The sequence below is a fragment of the Panthera leo genome, chromosome E1, assembly GCF_018350215.1.
Source record: "Panthera leo isolate Ple1 chromosome E1, P.leo_Ple1_pat1.1, whole genome shotgun sequence".
Taxonomy (NCBI): Eukaryota; Metazoa; Chordata; class Mammalia; order Carnivora; family Felidae; genus Panthera; species Panthera leo.
In genome coordinates, this window is record NC_056692.1 from 19,082,669 (window position 1) to 19,099,649 (window position 16,981).

The 16,981-nt window shown below is 38.2% G+C and overlaps 1 protein-coding gene and 1 pseudogene across 9 annotated transcripts in view; one reads left to right on the plus strand and one right to left on the minus strand.

Moving 5' to 3' along the window:
* NF1 (neurofibromin 1) overlaps positions 1–16,981 on the plus strand; it is a 317,585-nt gene that overhangs the window by 106,056 nt on the left and 194,548 nt on the right. For all 9 annotated transcript variants that reach the window (XR_006196423.1, XM_042915411.1, XM_042915410.1 and 6 more), the window contains exon 2: positions 15,811–15,954. Coding sequence is in view for 8 of the 9 variants with exons in the window: in XM_042915405.1 (XP_042771339.1) it covers positions 15,811–15,954 (144 nt within the window). In the remaining variant the exon portion in view is untranslated. The remainder of the gene's footprint in view (positions 1–15,810; positions 15,955–16,981) is intronic.
* LOC122206343 lies at positions 10,354–10,753 on the minus strand (annotated as a pseudogene).

Consider the following 16,981-nt stretch of genomic DNA (forward strand, 5'->3'; position numbering starts at 1 on the left):
AATATATTTTTTTCTGGTTGCTTCTTTGCCCAGTGTGATATATTTTTCTTTGCTTTTTCTCTCATTTAATTGATGAAAATTTATATTAAGTGAATTTTAATGTCACCCCAATTCCATCATGGTCTGAGAGGCCTTTTAGAAACTGGTTTAAATGTACACAGAGGCAAAAATTTTAGCCTGTGACCTTTTGAAGAATTTTCTGAGTGTAGCTAGAAACAGATTATCCATTGTTCACAGTGCTTTGCTTCATGTTTTGCCTTCTCTTGCTAAATCCTCTTATTTGTTGAAATCTTGTATCTTAAGTTGCTTACAGTTTGTTAATACAGATCATTATTAAAAGATGATTAGTTTTCTTCATGGAGTTTAGACCCTTTCCATTTCTGCCCTAATATCCAAAGGTTTATTTAAGGTAGCATGAAATGTTGAAAAAAATAGTTTAACTTCCTTTTTTCCCAATTGGGAAAGTAATACATGCCAATTGAAAATAAGAGAAACTAATAAAAGTGAAAGAAAAGGAAAAAAATCATCTCATTTTTACCTCTAAATATAATTACCTTATCTTTTTTTTTATTATGGTGTTCAAATTTTTGTTGGTTTTTGTTTAACCCACCCACCCCAGGAATAGTCATTTTCTTCATATGTGTTCTAATGGTACTTAGCTTTATTTTGGAAAAATGTAGAGAGCACTCCCGCTCCCCAAATGGTCTAATTTTATTTCAGACTTTAAAAATTATTAGTGAAATGAATGTATTTTCATATATTTATTGACCACTCATCTTCTGTAGATGACTTCATATTTCAACAGTTTCTCCATTGAATAGTCTTATTAACATAGAATATAATCTTATATATTAGTTATGTAAACCTTTTGGCCTTTAGTTGTTGTACATTCTTTTACTTCCTGTTGGTTATTTGCATTTTTCTTTGTCATTAGTGTCTTTTTTTTTTTTAATGCAAAATGTAAGCATTTTTATGTAGGCAAATGTATCAGTATTTTTTTTTATGGCTTCTGGTTTTTGTCTTGTTTAGAAAAATATACTCTACACCAGTATTATGCAATTATTCTTCAGTATTTTTCCTAATAGTTTTAATGTTTTATGACTTTGTTTTCTTTACCATAGGTTCTTCATCATACGTTTACACACACGCAAGCACACACATACTTTGAAATTTGGTATGAGTTATTTTTTGCAGATGTATAGCTCCTTGATCTGGTAATGGTTTATTGATGAATCCATTCTTTCGCCACTGATTTGAAATATCTCTAAAAAAAATTTTTTTTTTTAACATTTATTTTTGAGAGACAGAGAGAGGCAGAGCATGAGCGGGGGAGGGAGAGAGAGAGACACACACACAGAATCTGAAGCAGGCTGCAGGCTCCGAGCTGTTTGTTAGCACAGAGCCCGACGCGGGGCTCGAACCCAAGAACTGTTTGACCATGATCCGAGCTGAAGTCAGATGTTCAACCAACTGAGCCACCCAGGCGCCCCTGAAATATTATCTTTATCAAGTGAAATTTCTGTGTACATACTAGTGGCTGTTCTATGGCTGTGATTAGTTGTGTTTCTGGGGTTTTTTTTTGCCTTTTTTTCAGTATAGTGAGTTTGCTCTTTCTTTTTAATCTTATATTTTTAATGTTTATTTTAGAGCGTGAGAGAGCCTTTGCATGCGTGCGCACACGCAAGGAAAGGAGGGGCAGAGAGGGAGGGAGACAGAGGATCCGAAGCAGGCTTTGCACTGACGGCAGAGAGCCAGATGTGGGGCTCGAACTCACAAACTGTGGATCATGACCTAATCATGATCTGAGCCGAGGTCAGATGCTTAATCGACTGAACCACCCAGGTGCCCCTCGTGAGTTTATTTTCATAATGTACTGGTTTTATTATTACTATCATTCCTCCCCCTGAGACAGTGCATTTGAGCTTGGGAGGGGAAGAGAGAGGCTGGCCGGGAGAGAATCTTAGGCAGGCTCCACGCCCAGCACGAGCCCAACCTGGGGCTTGATTTCACATCTGTGAGATCATGAGCTGAGCTGAGGTCAAGATGCTTACTGACTGAGCTACCCAGGTGCCCCTGGTTTTATTATTACAAGAGCTTAATAAAATGTTTAAGTGACCTGGCAATGTGGGTCTTCTCTTGTTCTTGTTTTTCAAAACTTTCTGTGGTATTCTCACAAATGTATTACTTCAAATGAACTTCAGAATCAGCTTACCCCAATTCCAAATCTATTATAACACCTTCTCTTCAAAAAACACAAATCAGATCGCGTTACTCCCTTGTTTACATCCCTTCAGTATCTTCTTCCCCCTCTTTTTGTTATCTATTGCTGCGTAACAAGCTGCTCCAAAGCTTTGTAGCTTAAAACGGTCTGTTTATTGTGCTCACAGTTTTGCTAGTCAGGAACTCATGACTGGTTCAGCTCTGTTCCACGTGGCGTTTGTTGTCTGGGGTGGCCAGTGCTGGAGCATCCCTTCCTGTATGACCTCTTCAGTCACATGTGTGGCACCCCAGTACCTGGCTTCTATCTCCATGCGGCATTTCATTCGTCAGAATTTCTCCGTGTGGCCTGGGCTTCTCCCAGCATGGTGGTCTCAGAGTAAGTACTTTTTACATGGCAGCTGCTTTCCAGGAGGCGGGAAAGAAAAACTGTCAGGCCAGTTAAGGGCTGTGCCTGGAACTGGCACAGTGTCCTTTCTGCCATATTTTATTGGTCAGAACAGTTATGAGACCTGCCTAGATGCAAGGAAATGGAAAAATAGACTCCACTTTTTGATGTGGGAGTGGCAAGATCCTACTGCATGTGGGGTGAGAGATATTGTGACCATATTTGGAAAATATAATATGCCACATTATCAAACTAAAATTCAAAGCTCTTAAAATGGCCCATCAGGCTTTTCATCATCCGAATCATCCCTGCTTCTCTCTCTGACCTCATCCCCTACGTTTTCATCTTTTATTCCCTTTGGTTGAGCCACAATGGGCTCTTTGCTAGGCTTTGAATGTGTCATGCTTATACCAACATCAGATCCATTTTACCTGCCACTGCTGCTTTGAATGTTCTTCTTCAGAGCTTTGCTGGGTCTTCCCATTCTTACATCAGCCACATCTCTGCTCAAAGTCACATCTCCAGAGAGCTTTCCCTGACCACTTTATCTGCTAACATCTTGGTCCCTTACTACCCCCTAGTCTGACTTTTTCCTCTACACAGATTTTAGTGCTGTTTTGGGGAGCTTGGGGGCCTGAATATACTTTTTAGCTCCCTGCCTTGCTTCTGAACAAGTTGAGAAATAAGAGAGTAAAGATGGAGGCCAAAATATATGTGAAATATATAAATATTAAAAGTAAATTTATCATCCAGAAGTATATATTGATGAAAAGAATACATAAACATATTATAAATATATTTATATATTTGTGTCTATGCACATGTATATATGTGTGTGTGTGTATATATACATACATATATATACATATACATGCATATACGTGTGTGTGTGTGTGTGTGTTCCGCCCCCCCCCCCCCCCCCCCGCCCCCCTATCATTATGAAGTTGGAGACCTAAGTGGGCCTAGTAACTAAATCTTAGAATTGGGCTGACTTACAACACCCAGTCCAAGGCAGGGTTGGTCACTCCCCTGTGCAGGGCTAGGTTCCTGATCAACTCCATGTTGACTGACATAGAAGAAAATACTTACAGTTGTAGCAAGCCTGCTCCCATGTAAAGAAGGGTAGAACTGAGTTGTGCATGCCCAGGTATTTTCATTTTTACCAGTCTGACTAAAGGGGGGATGGAAGGAAGAGAATAAAAGGAGTGTCCAAGATGAATGTCAGATCTCAGATAGGAGAAACTGGGTGTATTGTGGTGCTATTCCTAAGATAGAAGACATGATAGGAAGATGATAAATTTTAGAAACACTGAGTTTGAAGTGCCTACAAGATACCCGTGTGGAGTTTCCAAATAGGCATTTGGATAACACATTTGAAGATGCAGATTTGGTATTAATTTTCTATCTTCTGTAAGAAGACTATTACAAGCATAGTGGCTTAAAACAACGCAAAATTATTATGTCACGGTTTCTGTGGGTCAGGAATCTGGGCAGTGGTTAACTGAGTTCTCTGCTCGGGTTCTCACCAAGCTGAAATCGGGGTGTCGTCTGTCAGCGCTGCCATCTCATCTGAGGCATGAGGTCCTCTTCCAGGCTCACTGGTTGTTGGTAGAATTTAGGTCCTTACAGTTGTAGGACTGAGGCTCTCAGCCCCTAGAGGCTGCTTGTTACTCCTTGCCGTGTGACCGTTCCCCACAGTGTGGTAGTTCGCTTCTTCAAGGACAACAGAAAGCATTTTTGCTGCTTCAGATCTCTTTCATGGCTCGCCCGGTTAGGACAGGCTCAGCTGAGATAATTTCCCTTTTGATTACCTCAAAGTCAACTGATGAGGGATCCTAATTGCATCTGCAAAGTCCCTTTTGCCACAAAATGTAATAATCATGTAAGGGATATCATGTTGTATTTGAAAGTGCTTCCCTCTGTCAAGGGAGAGGATTGTACAGGGTGTGTACAGTCTGGGGCTGTTTTAGTCATCAGCAGTCATTGTGGTAGTCATCGGCAGGATAGCCCGTGAATACAGAGATTGCCCAAGGATGACTAACTTTGTTCAGAGAGAAGAGAAGAGCGATTAGAGGAGATTTTCGGAATTATTGGTACCTGAAGGATACATTTATTCATCTTCGTGTTCACAGCGCTACATTGCTACCTGGCACATAGTACATGTTCAATAAGTATTTTGTTAGAATTCTTTGATCTCAGATTTTAAGAAGTTAATGTATAATTTACATATGGTAACATTCACCCTTTTCAGAATGCAGTCTGAGTTTTTTTGTTGTGGTAAAATACACATAAAGTTGACCATCTTAACCATTTTTAAGTATACAGTTCAGTGGTATTAAGTACATTCACATTGCTGCGCAACCATTACTCCATCCATCCCCACAACTCTTTTCATCTTGTACAACTGAAACTCTATACCTGTTAAATGATTACCCATTCTCCCCTTTCTCCATCATCCGGCAATCACCATTGTGCTTTCTTTTGCTTTTGAGTACACTAAGTAATTCATATGAGTGGCATCAGACAGTATTTTGTCTTTTTGTGATTGGCTTATTTATATATTTATATAATGTCCTCAAGGTGTATCCATGTTGTGGCATATTGCAGAATACCCTCTCCCTTTTTTAAAAAGGCTGAATAATGTTCCGTTGTATGTACATACCAAATTTTCTTATCCCTTTATCCATCGATGGACACTTGGTTGCTTCTGTGTTTTAGTTACTCTGAATAATGCTGCTGTGAACATGAGTGTGCAAATATCCCTTTGAACCCTGCTTTCGGGTTTCTTTTTGGATATATGCCCAGAAGTGGAATTGCTGGATCATGTGGTAATTATATTTTAAATGTTTTAAAGGTATTTTCATAGCATTGGCTGTCCCATTTTATGTGCTTAACCAACAGCACACAAGGGTTCCGTTTCTCCACATCCTCACCAACACTTCTTGGTTTTCTGGTTTTTTTGGTAATAGCCATACAAATGGATGTGACTTGGTATGTTATTGTAGTTTTCCATTTGCATTTTCCTAATGTTTAGTGATATTGAACATCTTTTCATGTGCTTATTGGACATTAATGTATCTTTGAGAAATGTCTATTCAAGTCCTGTGCCAATGTTTAAATTTTTGTTGTTGTTGTTTAGTTTTAGGAGTTCTCTCTATATTCTGGATATTAATCTCCTCATATATATGATTTGCAAATACTGTCTCCCATTCTGTGGCTTGCCTTTTTACTCTGTGGATATATCTGTATCTGTATCTATATCTATCTATATCTATATCTATATCTATATATACAGATATAGATAGATATATTTTAATTTTTTTATTTTATTAAAAAAAATTTTTTTTTTGAGCGTTTATTTATTTTTGAGACAGAGAGAGACAAAGCATGAACGGGGGAGGGTCAGAGAGAGGGAGACACAGAATCTGAAACAGGCTCCAGGCTCTGAGCTGTCAGCACAGAGCCCGACGCGGGGCTCGAACTCACAGACCGCGAGATCATGACCTGGGCTGAAGTTGGCCGCCTAACCGACTGAGCCACCCAGGTGCCCCTTAATTTTTTTACTTTAGAGAGAGCAAGAGCATGTGCGAGTTAGGGAGGGGCAGAGGGAGAGAGAGAGAATCCAAGCAAGCTCCCAAGCCCTATGATCATGACCTGAGCCGAAACCCAGAGTTTTATGGTCGATGACTGAGCCACCCAGGCAGGCACCCCTTGAGTTAGTTTTTGTATATGGTGTTAGGTAGGGGTCCAACTTCATTCCACTGCATGTGGATACCCAGTTTTCTCAGTGCCATTTGTTGAAAAGACTGTCCTTTCTACATTGAATGGTCTTGACACCTTTGCTAAAAATTTGTTGACCATGTATGTGAGGGAATTAAGACAGACGTACAGACCAGTGGAACAGAATAGACCAGTTCCATTGGTCTGTATGTGTGTCTTTTTTTTTTTAAGTTTATTTATTTATTTTGAGAGAGAGAGAGTGGGGGAAGGGCAGGGAGAGAGAGAGGGAGAGAGAGAGAATTCCAAGCAGGCTCTGCACTCCCCTAGGCGGGGCTCAAACTCACCAACTGTGAGATCATGACTTGAGCAGAAATTAAGAGTTACCTTTTTCAAGATTCTTTCAGCTATTCATAGTCCTTTGAAATTCCATATGAATTTTAGGATGGGTTCTTTTATTTCTCCAAATATGGCATTGGGTTTTGATAGGGACTCACTGAATCCGTAGATCACTTTGGGCTAGTATTGACATTTTAAGAATATTAAGTCTTTGAATCCATGAACATAGGATGTATTTCTATTTATACCGTTTTTAATTTCTTTCAGCAGTGTTTTGTAGTTTTCAGTATACAAGTTTCACTGCCTTGGTTAGATTAATTCCCAAGTGTTTTATTCTTTCTGATTCTGTCATAAGTGGAATTGTTTGCTGCTTTCCTTTTTAGATTGTTCATTGCTGCTGTCTAAAATGCAACTGATTTTTGTGTGTTAACTTTTTACCCTGCTACTTTGATGAATTCCTTTATCCATTCTCACAGATTTTTGTAGTGGAATCTTTAGAGGTTTTAACATATAGGATCATGTCATCTGAGAACAGCTGACTTTCCAATTTGAATGCCTTTTATTTCTTTTTCTTGCCTAACTGCTCTGGCTAGAACTTCAGTACTAAGTTGAATACAAGTGGTGAGAATGGGCACCTGCCTTGTTCCTGTTTTTAGGAAAAAAAGCTTTCAGTCCCCATTGAGTACTATGTTTCCTCTGAGTTTTTCATATATGGATTTTATTATGCTGAGGTAGTTTCCTTCTATTCCTTCTCTTTGTTGACTGTTTTTATCATGAGAGGGTGTTGAATTTTATCACATGCTTTTTCTGCAATTGAGATGAACATGTGGTCTTTTCCCTTCCTTTTATTGATGTAGATATTACATAGACTTTCATATGTTGAACCATTCTCACATTCCAGTAATAAATCCCATTTAGTCTTGTGTATAATTCTTTTAATATGCTGCAGAATTTTTTAATAATTGTTGTGGATTTTTGCATCAGTATTTATGAGGGATATCAGTCTGTGATATTCTTGTGTCTTTGGCTTTGGTGTCAGGGTTATGCTGGCCTCATAGAATAAGTTAGGAAGTATTCTCTTCAATTTTTTGGAAAAGTTTAAGATGGATTAGTATTAGTTCCTGATTAAATATTTGGTAGAATTTACTAGTAAAATGATCAGGTCCAGAGCTTTGTTGAAAGAATTTTGATTGCTGATTTAATCTTCTCACTAGTTATAGGTCTATTCAGATTTTCTATTTCTTTGTGATTTAGCCCTGGTAGGTTTTGTGTTTCTAAGGATTTATTCATTTCATTTAGGTTTATTCAAAAATTTTTTGGCATACAGTTCATCGCACTCTTTAACATCTTTTTTTAGATCTGTAGTACTAGTAATAATGTACCCACTTTTATTTCTGATTTTAATAATTTGAGTCTTTTTCCTTTTTTCTTAGGCCATTTAGCCAAAAGTTTGTCAATTTTGTTGATACTTTCAAAGGACCAACTTTTGGTTTCATTTATTTTCCCTGCTTTTGTTATTCTTACTTCGTTTATCTCTGCTCTCATATTTATTATTACCTTTTTTCTTCCAGATTTGTATTTCATTTGTTCTTCTTTTTCGAGTTCCTTAGGTTAAGTTAGGCTTTCAATTTGGAATATTCTTGTTTTTTAATGTAAATGTTTATAGCTATAAATTCCCCCATTGGCACTACTGTCACTGCATCCTGCAAGTTTTGGCATGTTGTATTTACACTTTCATATGTCAGTATTTTCTAATTTGTCTTGTGATTTCTTGAAACGTTGGTTGCTTAAAAGTGTATTGTTTAAAATAATCCAATTAAAAATGGAGAGAAGACATGAACGGACACTTCTGCAAAGAAGACATACAGATGGCCAACAGACACATGAAGGGGTGCTCAACATTACTCACCATTAGGGAGATGCAAATTAAAGCCACAATGAGATATCACCTCACACCTGTCAGAATGGCTAAAATCAGCAACACAAGAAACAAGTGTTCGTGTGGATGAGAGAAAGGAACCCTCGTGCACTGTTGGTGGAAATGCAAACTGGCACAGCCACTGTGGAAAACAGTGTGGAGGTTCCTCAAAAAGTTAAAAATAGAGTTACCATGTGATCCAGTAATTCCACTCCTGGGTATTTACCCAAAGAAAACAAAAACACTAATTCAGAAAGAAAACACTAATTCAAAAAACATGCATCGTATGTTTTTTTCAGCATTATTTATAAAAGCCAAGATATGGAAGCAACCCAAGTGTCCATTGATAGCCGAATGGATAAAGAAATGGCATACACACACAAATACACAGTGGAATATACTGAGCCTTAGAAATGAATGAAATCAGGGCACCTGGGGCAGCTCGATTGGTTAAGTGTCCAACTCTTGGTCTTGGCTCAAGTCATGATCTCACTGTTTGTGGGATCAAGCCCTGTGTTGGGCTTTGTGCTGACAGCGCAGGGCCTGCTTGGGATTCTCTCTCAGCTTCTCTCCCATGTACTCTCTCTCAAAAAAATAAAAATAAAAAAAAATTAAAAAAAATTCTTTCAAAAAAGAATGAATGAAATCTTGCCATTTGCAATAACATGGATGGATCTGGAGGGTATATAATGCTGAGTGAAATGAGTCAGTCAGAGAAAGACAAATACCATCTGATTTCACTCATACATGGAATTTAAGAAACAAAACACATGAAGAAAGAAAAAGAGACAAACCAAAGAACAGACTCTTAAATACAGAGAACAAACTAATGGTTACCAGAGGGAAGGTGTGTGGGGGGAATGGGTGAAATAGGTGAAGAGGATTAAGAGTACACTTATTATGATGAGCACGGAATAATGTATACAACTGTTGAATCACTATATGGTACACCTGAAACGAAAATAATACTGTATGTTAGTTAATTATACTGAAACTTTTTAAAAAAGTATTTAATTTTCACAATTTTGTGAAATTTTGTGAATTTTCCAGTTGTTGATTTCCAACTGCATTCCACTGTGGTCGGAGAAGATATGTTGTATGATATCTATCCTCTAAAAATCTATGGAGATGTCGAGTTGCTTGGGTGACTCAATCAGTCAGGCATCCGACTCCAGCTCAGGTTATGATCTCATGGTTTGTGGGTTCGAGCCCCGAGTCTGTGCTGACAGCTCAGAGCCTGGACCCTGCTTTGGATTCTGTGTCTCCCTCTGTCTCCGCCCCTCCCCTGCTTGTGCTCTTTTTCTCTCTCAAAAATAAACATTAAAAAAAGTTTTGTTTTAAATAAAAGATAAAATCTATTGAGATGTAATTTTTTGGTCTACACGTGGTCATCCTGGAAAATGTCCCATATGTACTTGAGAAGAATGCATATTCCATTGTTTGGTAGAATGTTGTGTGTATGTATGTTGGGTCTAGTTGGCTTATTGTGTTGTTTAAGTCGTCTGTTTTCTTCTGTCTGGTTGGTTTCTCCATTATTTTGAGTGGTGTATCGAAGTCTCCAACTATTAGTGTAGAACTAATTTTCTCTTTAATTCTGTCATTTTTTGCTTCTTATATTCTGATGGTCTGTCATTAGGTGGGTAAATGTTTATAATTATTATATCTCCTTGCTGTACTGAACCTTTTGTTAATATACAGTGTCCTTCTTTGTCTCATAATTTTTTTTATAGTTTTATGATTTTGTTAACACAAATACTACATGTACATAAGCTGTCTATTCATTTTCTTTGCTACCCAGCCTGGCATTGGGATTGGTGACTCTGATGGCCAGCTGGGCTGCTCTTTTGGCCTTGCAGTTCTTGGAGGAGACACTGAGCAATCTGTGTACAGTAAGATCTGTTGCACATCAGCAGCACTTCAATGAGCTCCTTGATGTTGTGAACTAGGAACTTCTGGAAGCCACTGGGCAGCATGTACTTTGTTTTCTTTTTGCTCCTATAACCAAAGTTGGGCATCAAGATCTGGCTCTTGAATCTTCTGTACACCCTATTGTCAATGCCTGGTTTCCACCAGTTATGGTTAATTTTGACATATTGGTCTGCCTGGTGTCAGATGAAGTTCTTGGTCCTCTTTTTAATGATCTTGGACTTGACTAGAGGTTTGAGGGTGAACATGATGCCATATAGGAGATGGCTGCCACCTTCACAGGCAGTGCTGAAGAAGAGAGGGGAAGGTCCTCCATAACTTGTTTTGATTGAAAATCTGTTTGATAATTTGTATAAAGATTTATACGATCCGAAGAGAAACCAGAGTATTCTCTTTGGTTACCATTTGCATGGGATATCTTTTTCCATCCTTTCACTTTCAACGTGTTTGTGTCCTTAGCTCTCAAGTGAGTCTCCCATAGGCAGCATGTAGTTGGGTCATGTGCTTTTATTTTTTTTAATTTTTTAAATTATTTTTTATTTTATTTTTTCTGACAATCTCTGTCTTCTGATTGGAGAGTTTAATCCATTTACACTTAAAATAATTACTGATAAGAAGGGATTTACTGCTATCATTGTGCTATTGGTTTCCTTATGCCCTATGGCTTTTTTCGTCTCTCATTTTCTGCATTACTGTTTTCATTTGTGTTTATTTTTTTGTAGTGAAATGTTTAAATTCCTCTCTCATTTCCTTTTTGTGTATTCTACAGCTATTTTCTTTGTGGTTACCATGGGGATTACATTTAACATCCTAATGTTACAACACTCTCATTTGAATTTATACCAGCTTTATTCTGTGTTTTGACATTTAAATGGCACGTATTCATGTAACCATCACCATGGTCAAGATATAAGAAGTTTCATCACTCAGAAAATTCCCTCATACCCCCTTTGGCCAGCAGAGTAGATGGTGGCAAATCCTGAGGGGAACATCTGTTGTCTTATAGGGAAGAAGCCTTTGAATTGTCTTCAAACGAGTTTGTGGAGTGCCTCCACTTAGTAAGCAGTGATGGGCTACTATTGTGGACTGGGGGGTTCAGGGGAACCTGGGAATACGAGATTTTTGGGGAGCATAGCCCACTTGTTTGCATTCATTTGTCAGAGTCTTATTCTTAACCCTCAGGACTCTGGTCTCGGCATAGCAGACGTGCCTTATAGGGCATTTAACCTTCTTTGAAGCCCAGCAACTCTGATAATTAAGTGTTGGTTCTGGTCCTTAGGTTTCTCTGTCCTCCTGCTGTAAGAAAGGAGACCATCTTTATATGCTTCTGGAGAGACCTTTTGGCTTACATGCCTAGCTTCTAATTGGCAGTTAATCAGCTTTTTGTTATCTTTTTTATTTTTTCTTCCAGTGAGCGAAGGGTTTAGTAATACTCTTTCAGTTTCATTGCTTTTGTAGTTATGATTTTTCCTTCACTGCCAGCTTTAAAATCCCATCTGAGCACCTGCAGCCAGCTGCCCTGGAAGCCTAGTGTAGGATGTTCATTAAGATCTTCCTTTGGGATCAACACCTGGGAGGAGGGAGGATTGGGCAGATGCAGAATTCATGGTGCAGTGTAGGTCTGGTGGTAGCTTTGTTCATCTCCTTTCAGGAGCTCTGATGCTAGAATTGGTTCTTCTGAGTTGCCCAGAATTGGGCTGAGGTGCTTAGGGCTTTATATTGCCCTATCAGTTGGTCGTTGGATGTGGGCTGCCCAGGAAGGATTTCCCTTAGGTAGGATCATTCTTTGCGGCTGAGGCAGTCCCTGAAGGACTGACTGAGCACTGCTAGCAGTTAAGGCAACAAGTCCTTCCCCGAAGGGGAGCTGGGCAGCACGTCAGCGTCTGCTACAATTCCTCTGTCTTCACTAAGAATGATTATATCATTACCTTGCTTCTCCTAGATTTGGGTTTCATTTGTTCCAGAATTTGTTTTAGTTTTTTTAGTATCATTTTGAACTCATGGATATAAATAACATATACTTAACAGACTTTATGTTGACTTACACATATAGAAGGATGTACAAATGTATGTAAATATACAGCTTAATAAATGTTGACAGTGTGAACACATCAGTGGAACTTGTATAGTGCTGGCAATCAGTAGGTCCTTCTTTCCTCCTGCATTTCCTTCTAGTCATTACCTGTTCTTTCCAAGGGTCTCTACTATCCTGACTTGAATTTAACATGTCGTTGAAATTTGTGTAACAGAGTCACACAGTAAGTGATGTTTTGTTCTGGCTTCTTTTCATTCGTATATTTGTGAGACTAAGCTTACGGTTGTAAATCATTTATTTTTATTGCTATACAGTTTTTCTTTGAATAGACTGCTTTTGAAAAAACCATTTCTGCTATTGATAGACACTTGGAGTGTTCTCAGTTTATGAAAGGGCTGTTTTAAACATTTGTACATATCTTTTGGTGAACATATATACGAATACACCTAAGGTATAGGTATATACCTAGTGAAATTGCTAAATGTGTATATGTTCTGTTTCAGTAGATAATGCCAGACATTTTTCAAAACAATTATTGATTTACACTCCTACTAGTAATGTATAAGAATTCCAGTTGCTGGGATTCCAACTGGCTGGCTCAGTTGGTAGAGAATGCTACTTTTGATCTCAAGGTTGTGGGTTCAAGCCCCATGTTGGGTGTAGAGATTACTTAAATAAATAAACTTAAAAAAAAAAGAGTTCCAGTTGCTGCAGTTTGCCTGTTTATGTAGGATGTAACCCTCCAAAGCTTATGTTGAAAGCTGGGTATATTTACTGGGTCCCCTCCACTAGCAGGTTCTGAAGTCTAATTTTTTGTCTTCCTGAGGCTGAGACTTTAAAATTCTGCTTTGCTTTTCAGAAGTTTTTGGCTTACCTTTTAACCCTTTTCCACCACTTATGCATTTGAGGCCCCCTCATGTCTTCGGTTTTGTCACTTCAGACCTCATTGTCAACCCAAATCTCTGATGGCTCCTATTTGCCTCAACAGAGGTACCTTAGAACGTGACTTTCTGGCACGCTTTCATTCTCTATTGCAACGTTATTCTGTCTCTTATTTTTTCTCATAGTGACTTCACATGTGATATGACCACATTCTTTCTATGTGAACTTACTTTTCCTGAATTGGTGAGAGGGAGCTGTGAGCCAGGAGAGCTTTTTATCTTCGTGGCTCTAGAGCTCTTCTGTTACTTTCATGAAATGAAATACATCATCTCATCCTTTTTGAGCTCCTTAGCTGTCTTCCTTTTTACCACCTTTATGTAAAGGCCCTTTTTCCTTTACCCCCGTTGTCCCTATTGGAGTGAATCTCAGCAATTTCTTCTCAGTGTGGGCTTCACCCTAAAAGGGGGTGCTTCTTCAGCTGGTTAGTTTAGAAGTGTGCTGCCCAGTGGTGTCCAGTGGCTAATTAAAGTTAAATTTAAGTAAATAGAAGTAAACATTTGATTCCTCATGTGCATTAGCCATGTAACATGTGCTCAGTAGTCACACGTGGCTATAGCTACTATATTGAGCATTGTTGATATAGTATAATCTCACCACAGAAAGTTCTGTTAGATAGTGGTGGCTTAAAGTGTGCTCTGTTCTCTTCAGGCGTTAGTGTAGACCTTTCGCACTCATGTGCAAATTGCAATATGCAGAAAGCCCCGTGTGTTTCAGCTAATGTTCTTTTTTTTTTTTTTTTTCTTTTGTCAGTTAATGTTCTTAAGTTGGCCTGTTGTACTTTTCATTGAGGATGGAATAGAATTCTGGTATTTTCCTCTTGTTGGACCCATTATACACTCAGCTTTCTTTTGCAGAGATACTAATACCACACCAGTTTTGTAGCTCTAAGTGGTTTGTTGCTATTTGCTTGTTTTTTGGGGTTTGTGGGTACCTTGTCCCCTGCTTTATGGAGTTCACCTATTCAAATGCTAATTTCATCTGGAAGCACCCTCAGAAACACACCCAGAAATGACGTTTAGCCAGATATCTGTACATCCTATGAGCCAGTCAAGTTAAGGTATAAAATTAACCATTACAGAGGGAGTTGGGGAGATTTACAAGTTACATTGCAGCCACTGCCTTCTTCTAAAAGCCCCCTTTCAGATTCAGCACGCTGCCCCCCACCAACCTTTAAAATTAACATTATGTAATTCTGTAGCTCCTGTTCTGCCCCTTCTAACCCTAAAAAGGCTTTTCCTCTCTTTTATTTAGTGTTTATTATCAAGTCAGTCACTTGTTACTGACTAGGCAGACTTACGCATGTCGCTGGGTCTCTTTCCACCTTTAGTTGCACCATTTTAAAAATGAGAATGCTGGACGCAGGTTTGTTTTCTCACAGAGGAACCTCACCGGTGTTCTCTTAGCGTTTGCAGGATCTAGTATTTAAACAGTAAATATATTCATGATACTTTCAATGGAAAATGCTACTTTTGTTTGATACTTTATTTTTTTTTTTTTTGATGTGTATTTTTGAGAGGGCTTGAGTGGGGCGGGGGAGGGGCAGAGAGAGAGGGAGACATAGAATCGGAGGCAGGCTCCAGGCTCTGAGCTGTCAGCACAGAGCCTGACATGAAGGTTGAACTCACGAACTGCCAGATCATGACCCGAGCTGAAGTTGAGTGCTTAACCGACTGAGCCACCCAGGTGCCCAGAAAATGCTACTTTTGAACGGAGTAGAGATGAACTTCTTGGCAATGTGACTTAACTCATTCTCAGATAAATGTAAATGTGGCGACCTTAAGAGATATTTTTTCCATGAGACTTAACTGTTTGTTTTTCTGTTACTCCCTCAACTGTGTACTTGAGGGTGATCATCTTACCTGACTTTGTCTTACTGTGTTTATTCCTGGTTATACAGTTCTCATTTCTGAACAATCTGCACTTATTTCCCATTAATTGATTAGAGGTCTGGGGCATAGATTTTCTTGGTCTGTTGTTTTAAGAGTTCAGTGTTTAAGGGAAAGGATTGTATGCATTCTCTGAAATAATTTTTAGCTACAAGGAAATAGCTCTATTTCTGTGAGTCATCTCTCTTATGTAATGCTGGGTAAAGTTTTAATTTTGTAGGTAGAGATTTACAATTTCCAGACGGAAAGCTACAAAAATTGAAATTTCAAGAGAGTTGTAGATTTGCTACAAATGCTAATCTGTATTGAAAATTGGAGTTTGAGATACAAATGTAGGTAACCGTGACTGATAAGAATTTTCCTCAAACCTCATGATTTTCAGTGAGAAATAGTTCTTTTTAGTCCTTTTCATGTGTAAGCTAACATTTTCTTTTTCCCTTAGCTTCCAATAAAAACAGGACAGCAGAACACGCATACCAAAGTCAGTACTGAACACAACAAGGAATGTCTTATTAATATTTCCAAATACAAGTTTTCTTTGGTTATCAGCGGCCTCACCACTATCTTAAAGAATGTTAACAATATGGTGAGTATTTGGGCTATTGTTTTGTGGGGGAATTTGTTTTGGTTTGTTTTTGATTTAAAGATTTGGAGCAGCATATTTTGAAGTATGGAAAGTCCTTTTCTGTGGACTCCAGATATAAACATTCACCATTGTATTTTGTGGGTGAGCACAGGTAACCTTTTAACTTTCATTTTAGTTTTTGATTCTTTCTCTTAGATCCTTCTCTTATTTGTGACCCTATCTTCTTTTCTTTTTTTTTTTTTTTTTTGGTGGGGGGGAATTAAGATTTCATATAGACTGTAGGTTGTATATGAATTGATCATGGAGTAATCTTTTGAAATATTTTTTTTAGTTTCTTCTTTGAATATTTACTTCTCAGGTTGCCCTAGTCCTAAGTAGATGATAAATATGACCTTGTAGTGATAAAATGTGAGATTGCTCTTATGAAGATATTGTTTTATTTCCTTCCTCCTGTAACCTGTGACAAATTCTATAGTAGTTCAAGATCCCATTGTTGAAATGATTTTCCTCAAATAGTCATTTCATCAAGTAATTCCACTGTCACAAGCTCCCAGTTGCCTTTTTTCCTGTTTTATAAAATCGATTTACATTCCCTAGGCTACAAGTTATTCCAGTATATATTTCTCCTATATCTCGCAGGTGATCCGTCTTCTCTGTCAATTCCTGTCTAAAACCTCCTTCATACTCAGTGCAAAACAACCGATCTGGGTGTTTCTTGATTAATTCTAAACTGCTTTTCCTGTCTTTAGCACTTATAAACCACAATTTATATTGTTTGTATTGAGCATTGAGACTGACTTCTGGTTGTAGATTGTGAGACTCAGTCCCATTTTTATAGTCACATCATCTTTGGTTTGTTTTCTTTTTAAAAACTTGGTTAGACAATGCCCTAAACTTAGAAAACTGATAAACTGGAGGTGTGAGCAGTCATTTGCCATACAAAGAAATTTTTTCTTTATAGAAAAAATTAAGATTTTCTGAAGAAAGCAGAACCTCTTAGGAACACGTAAAGTGAATTACAGAAATA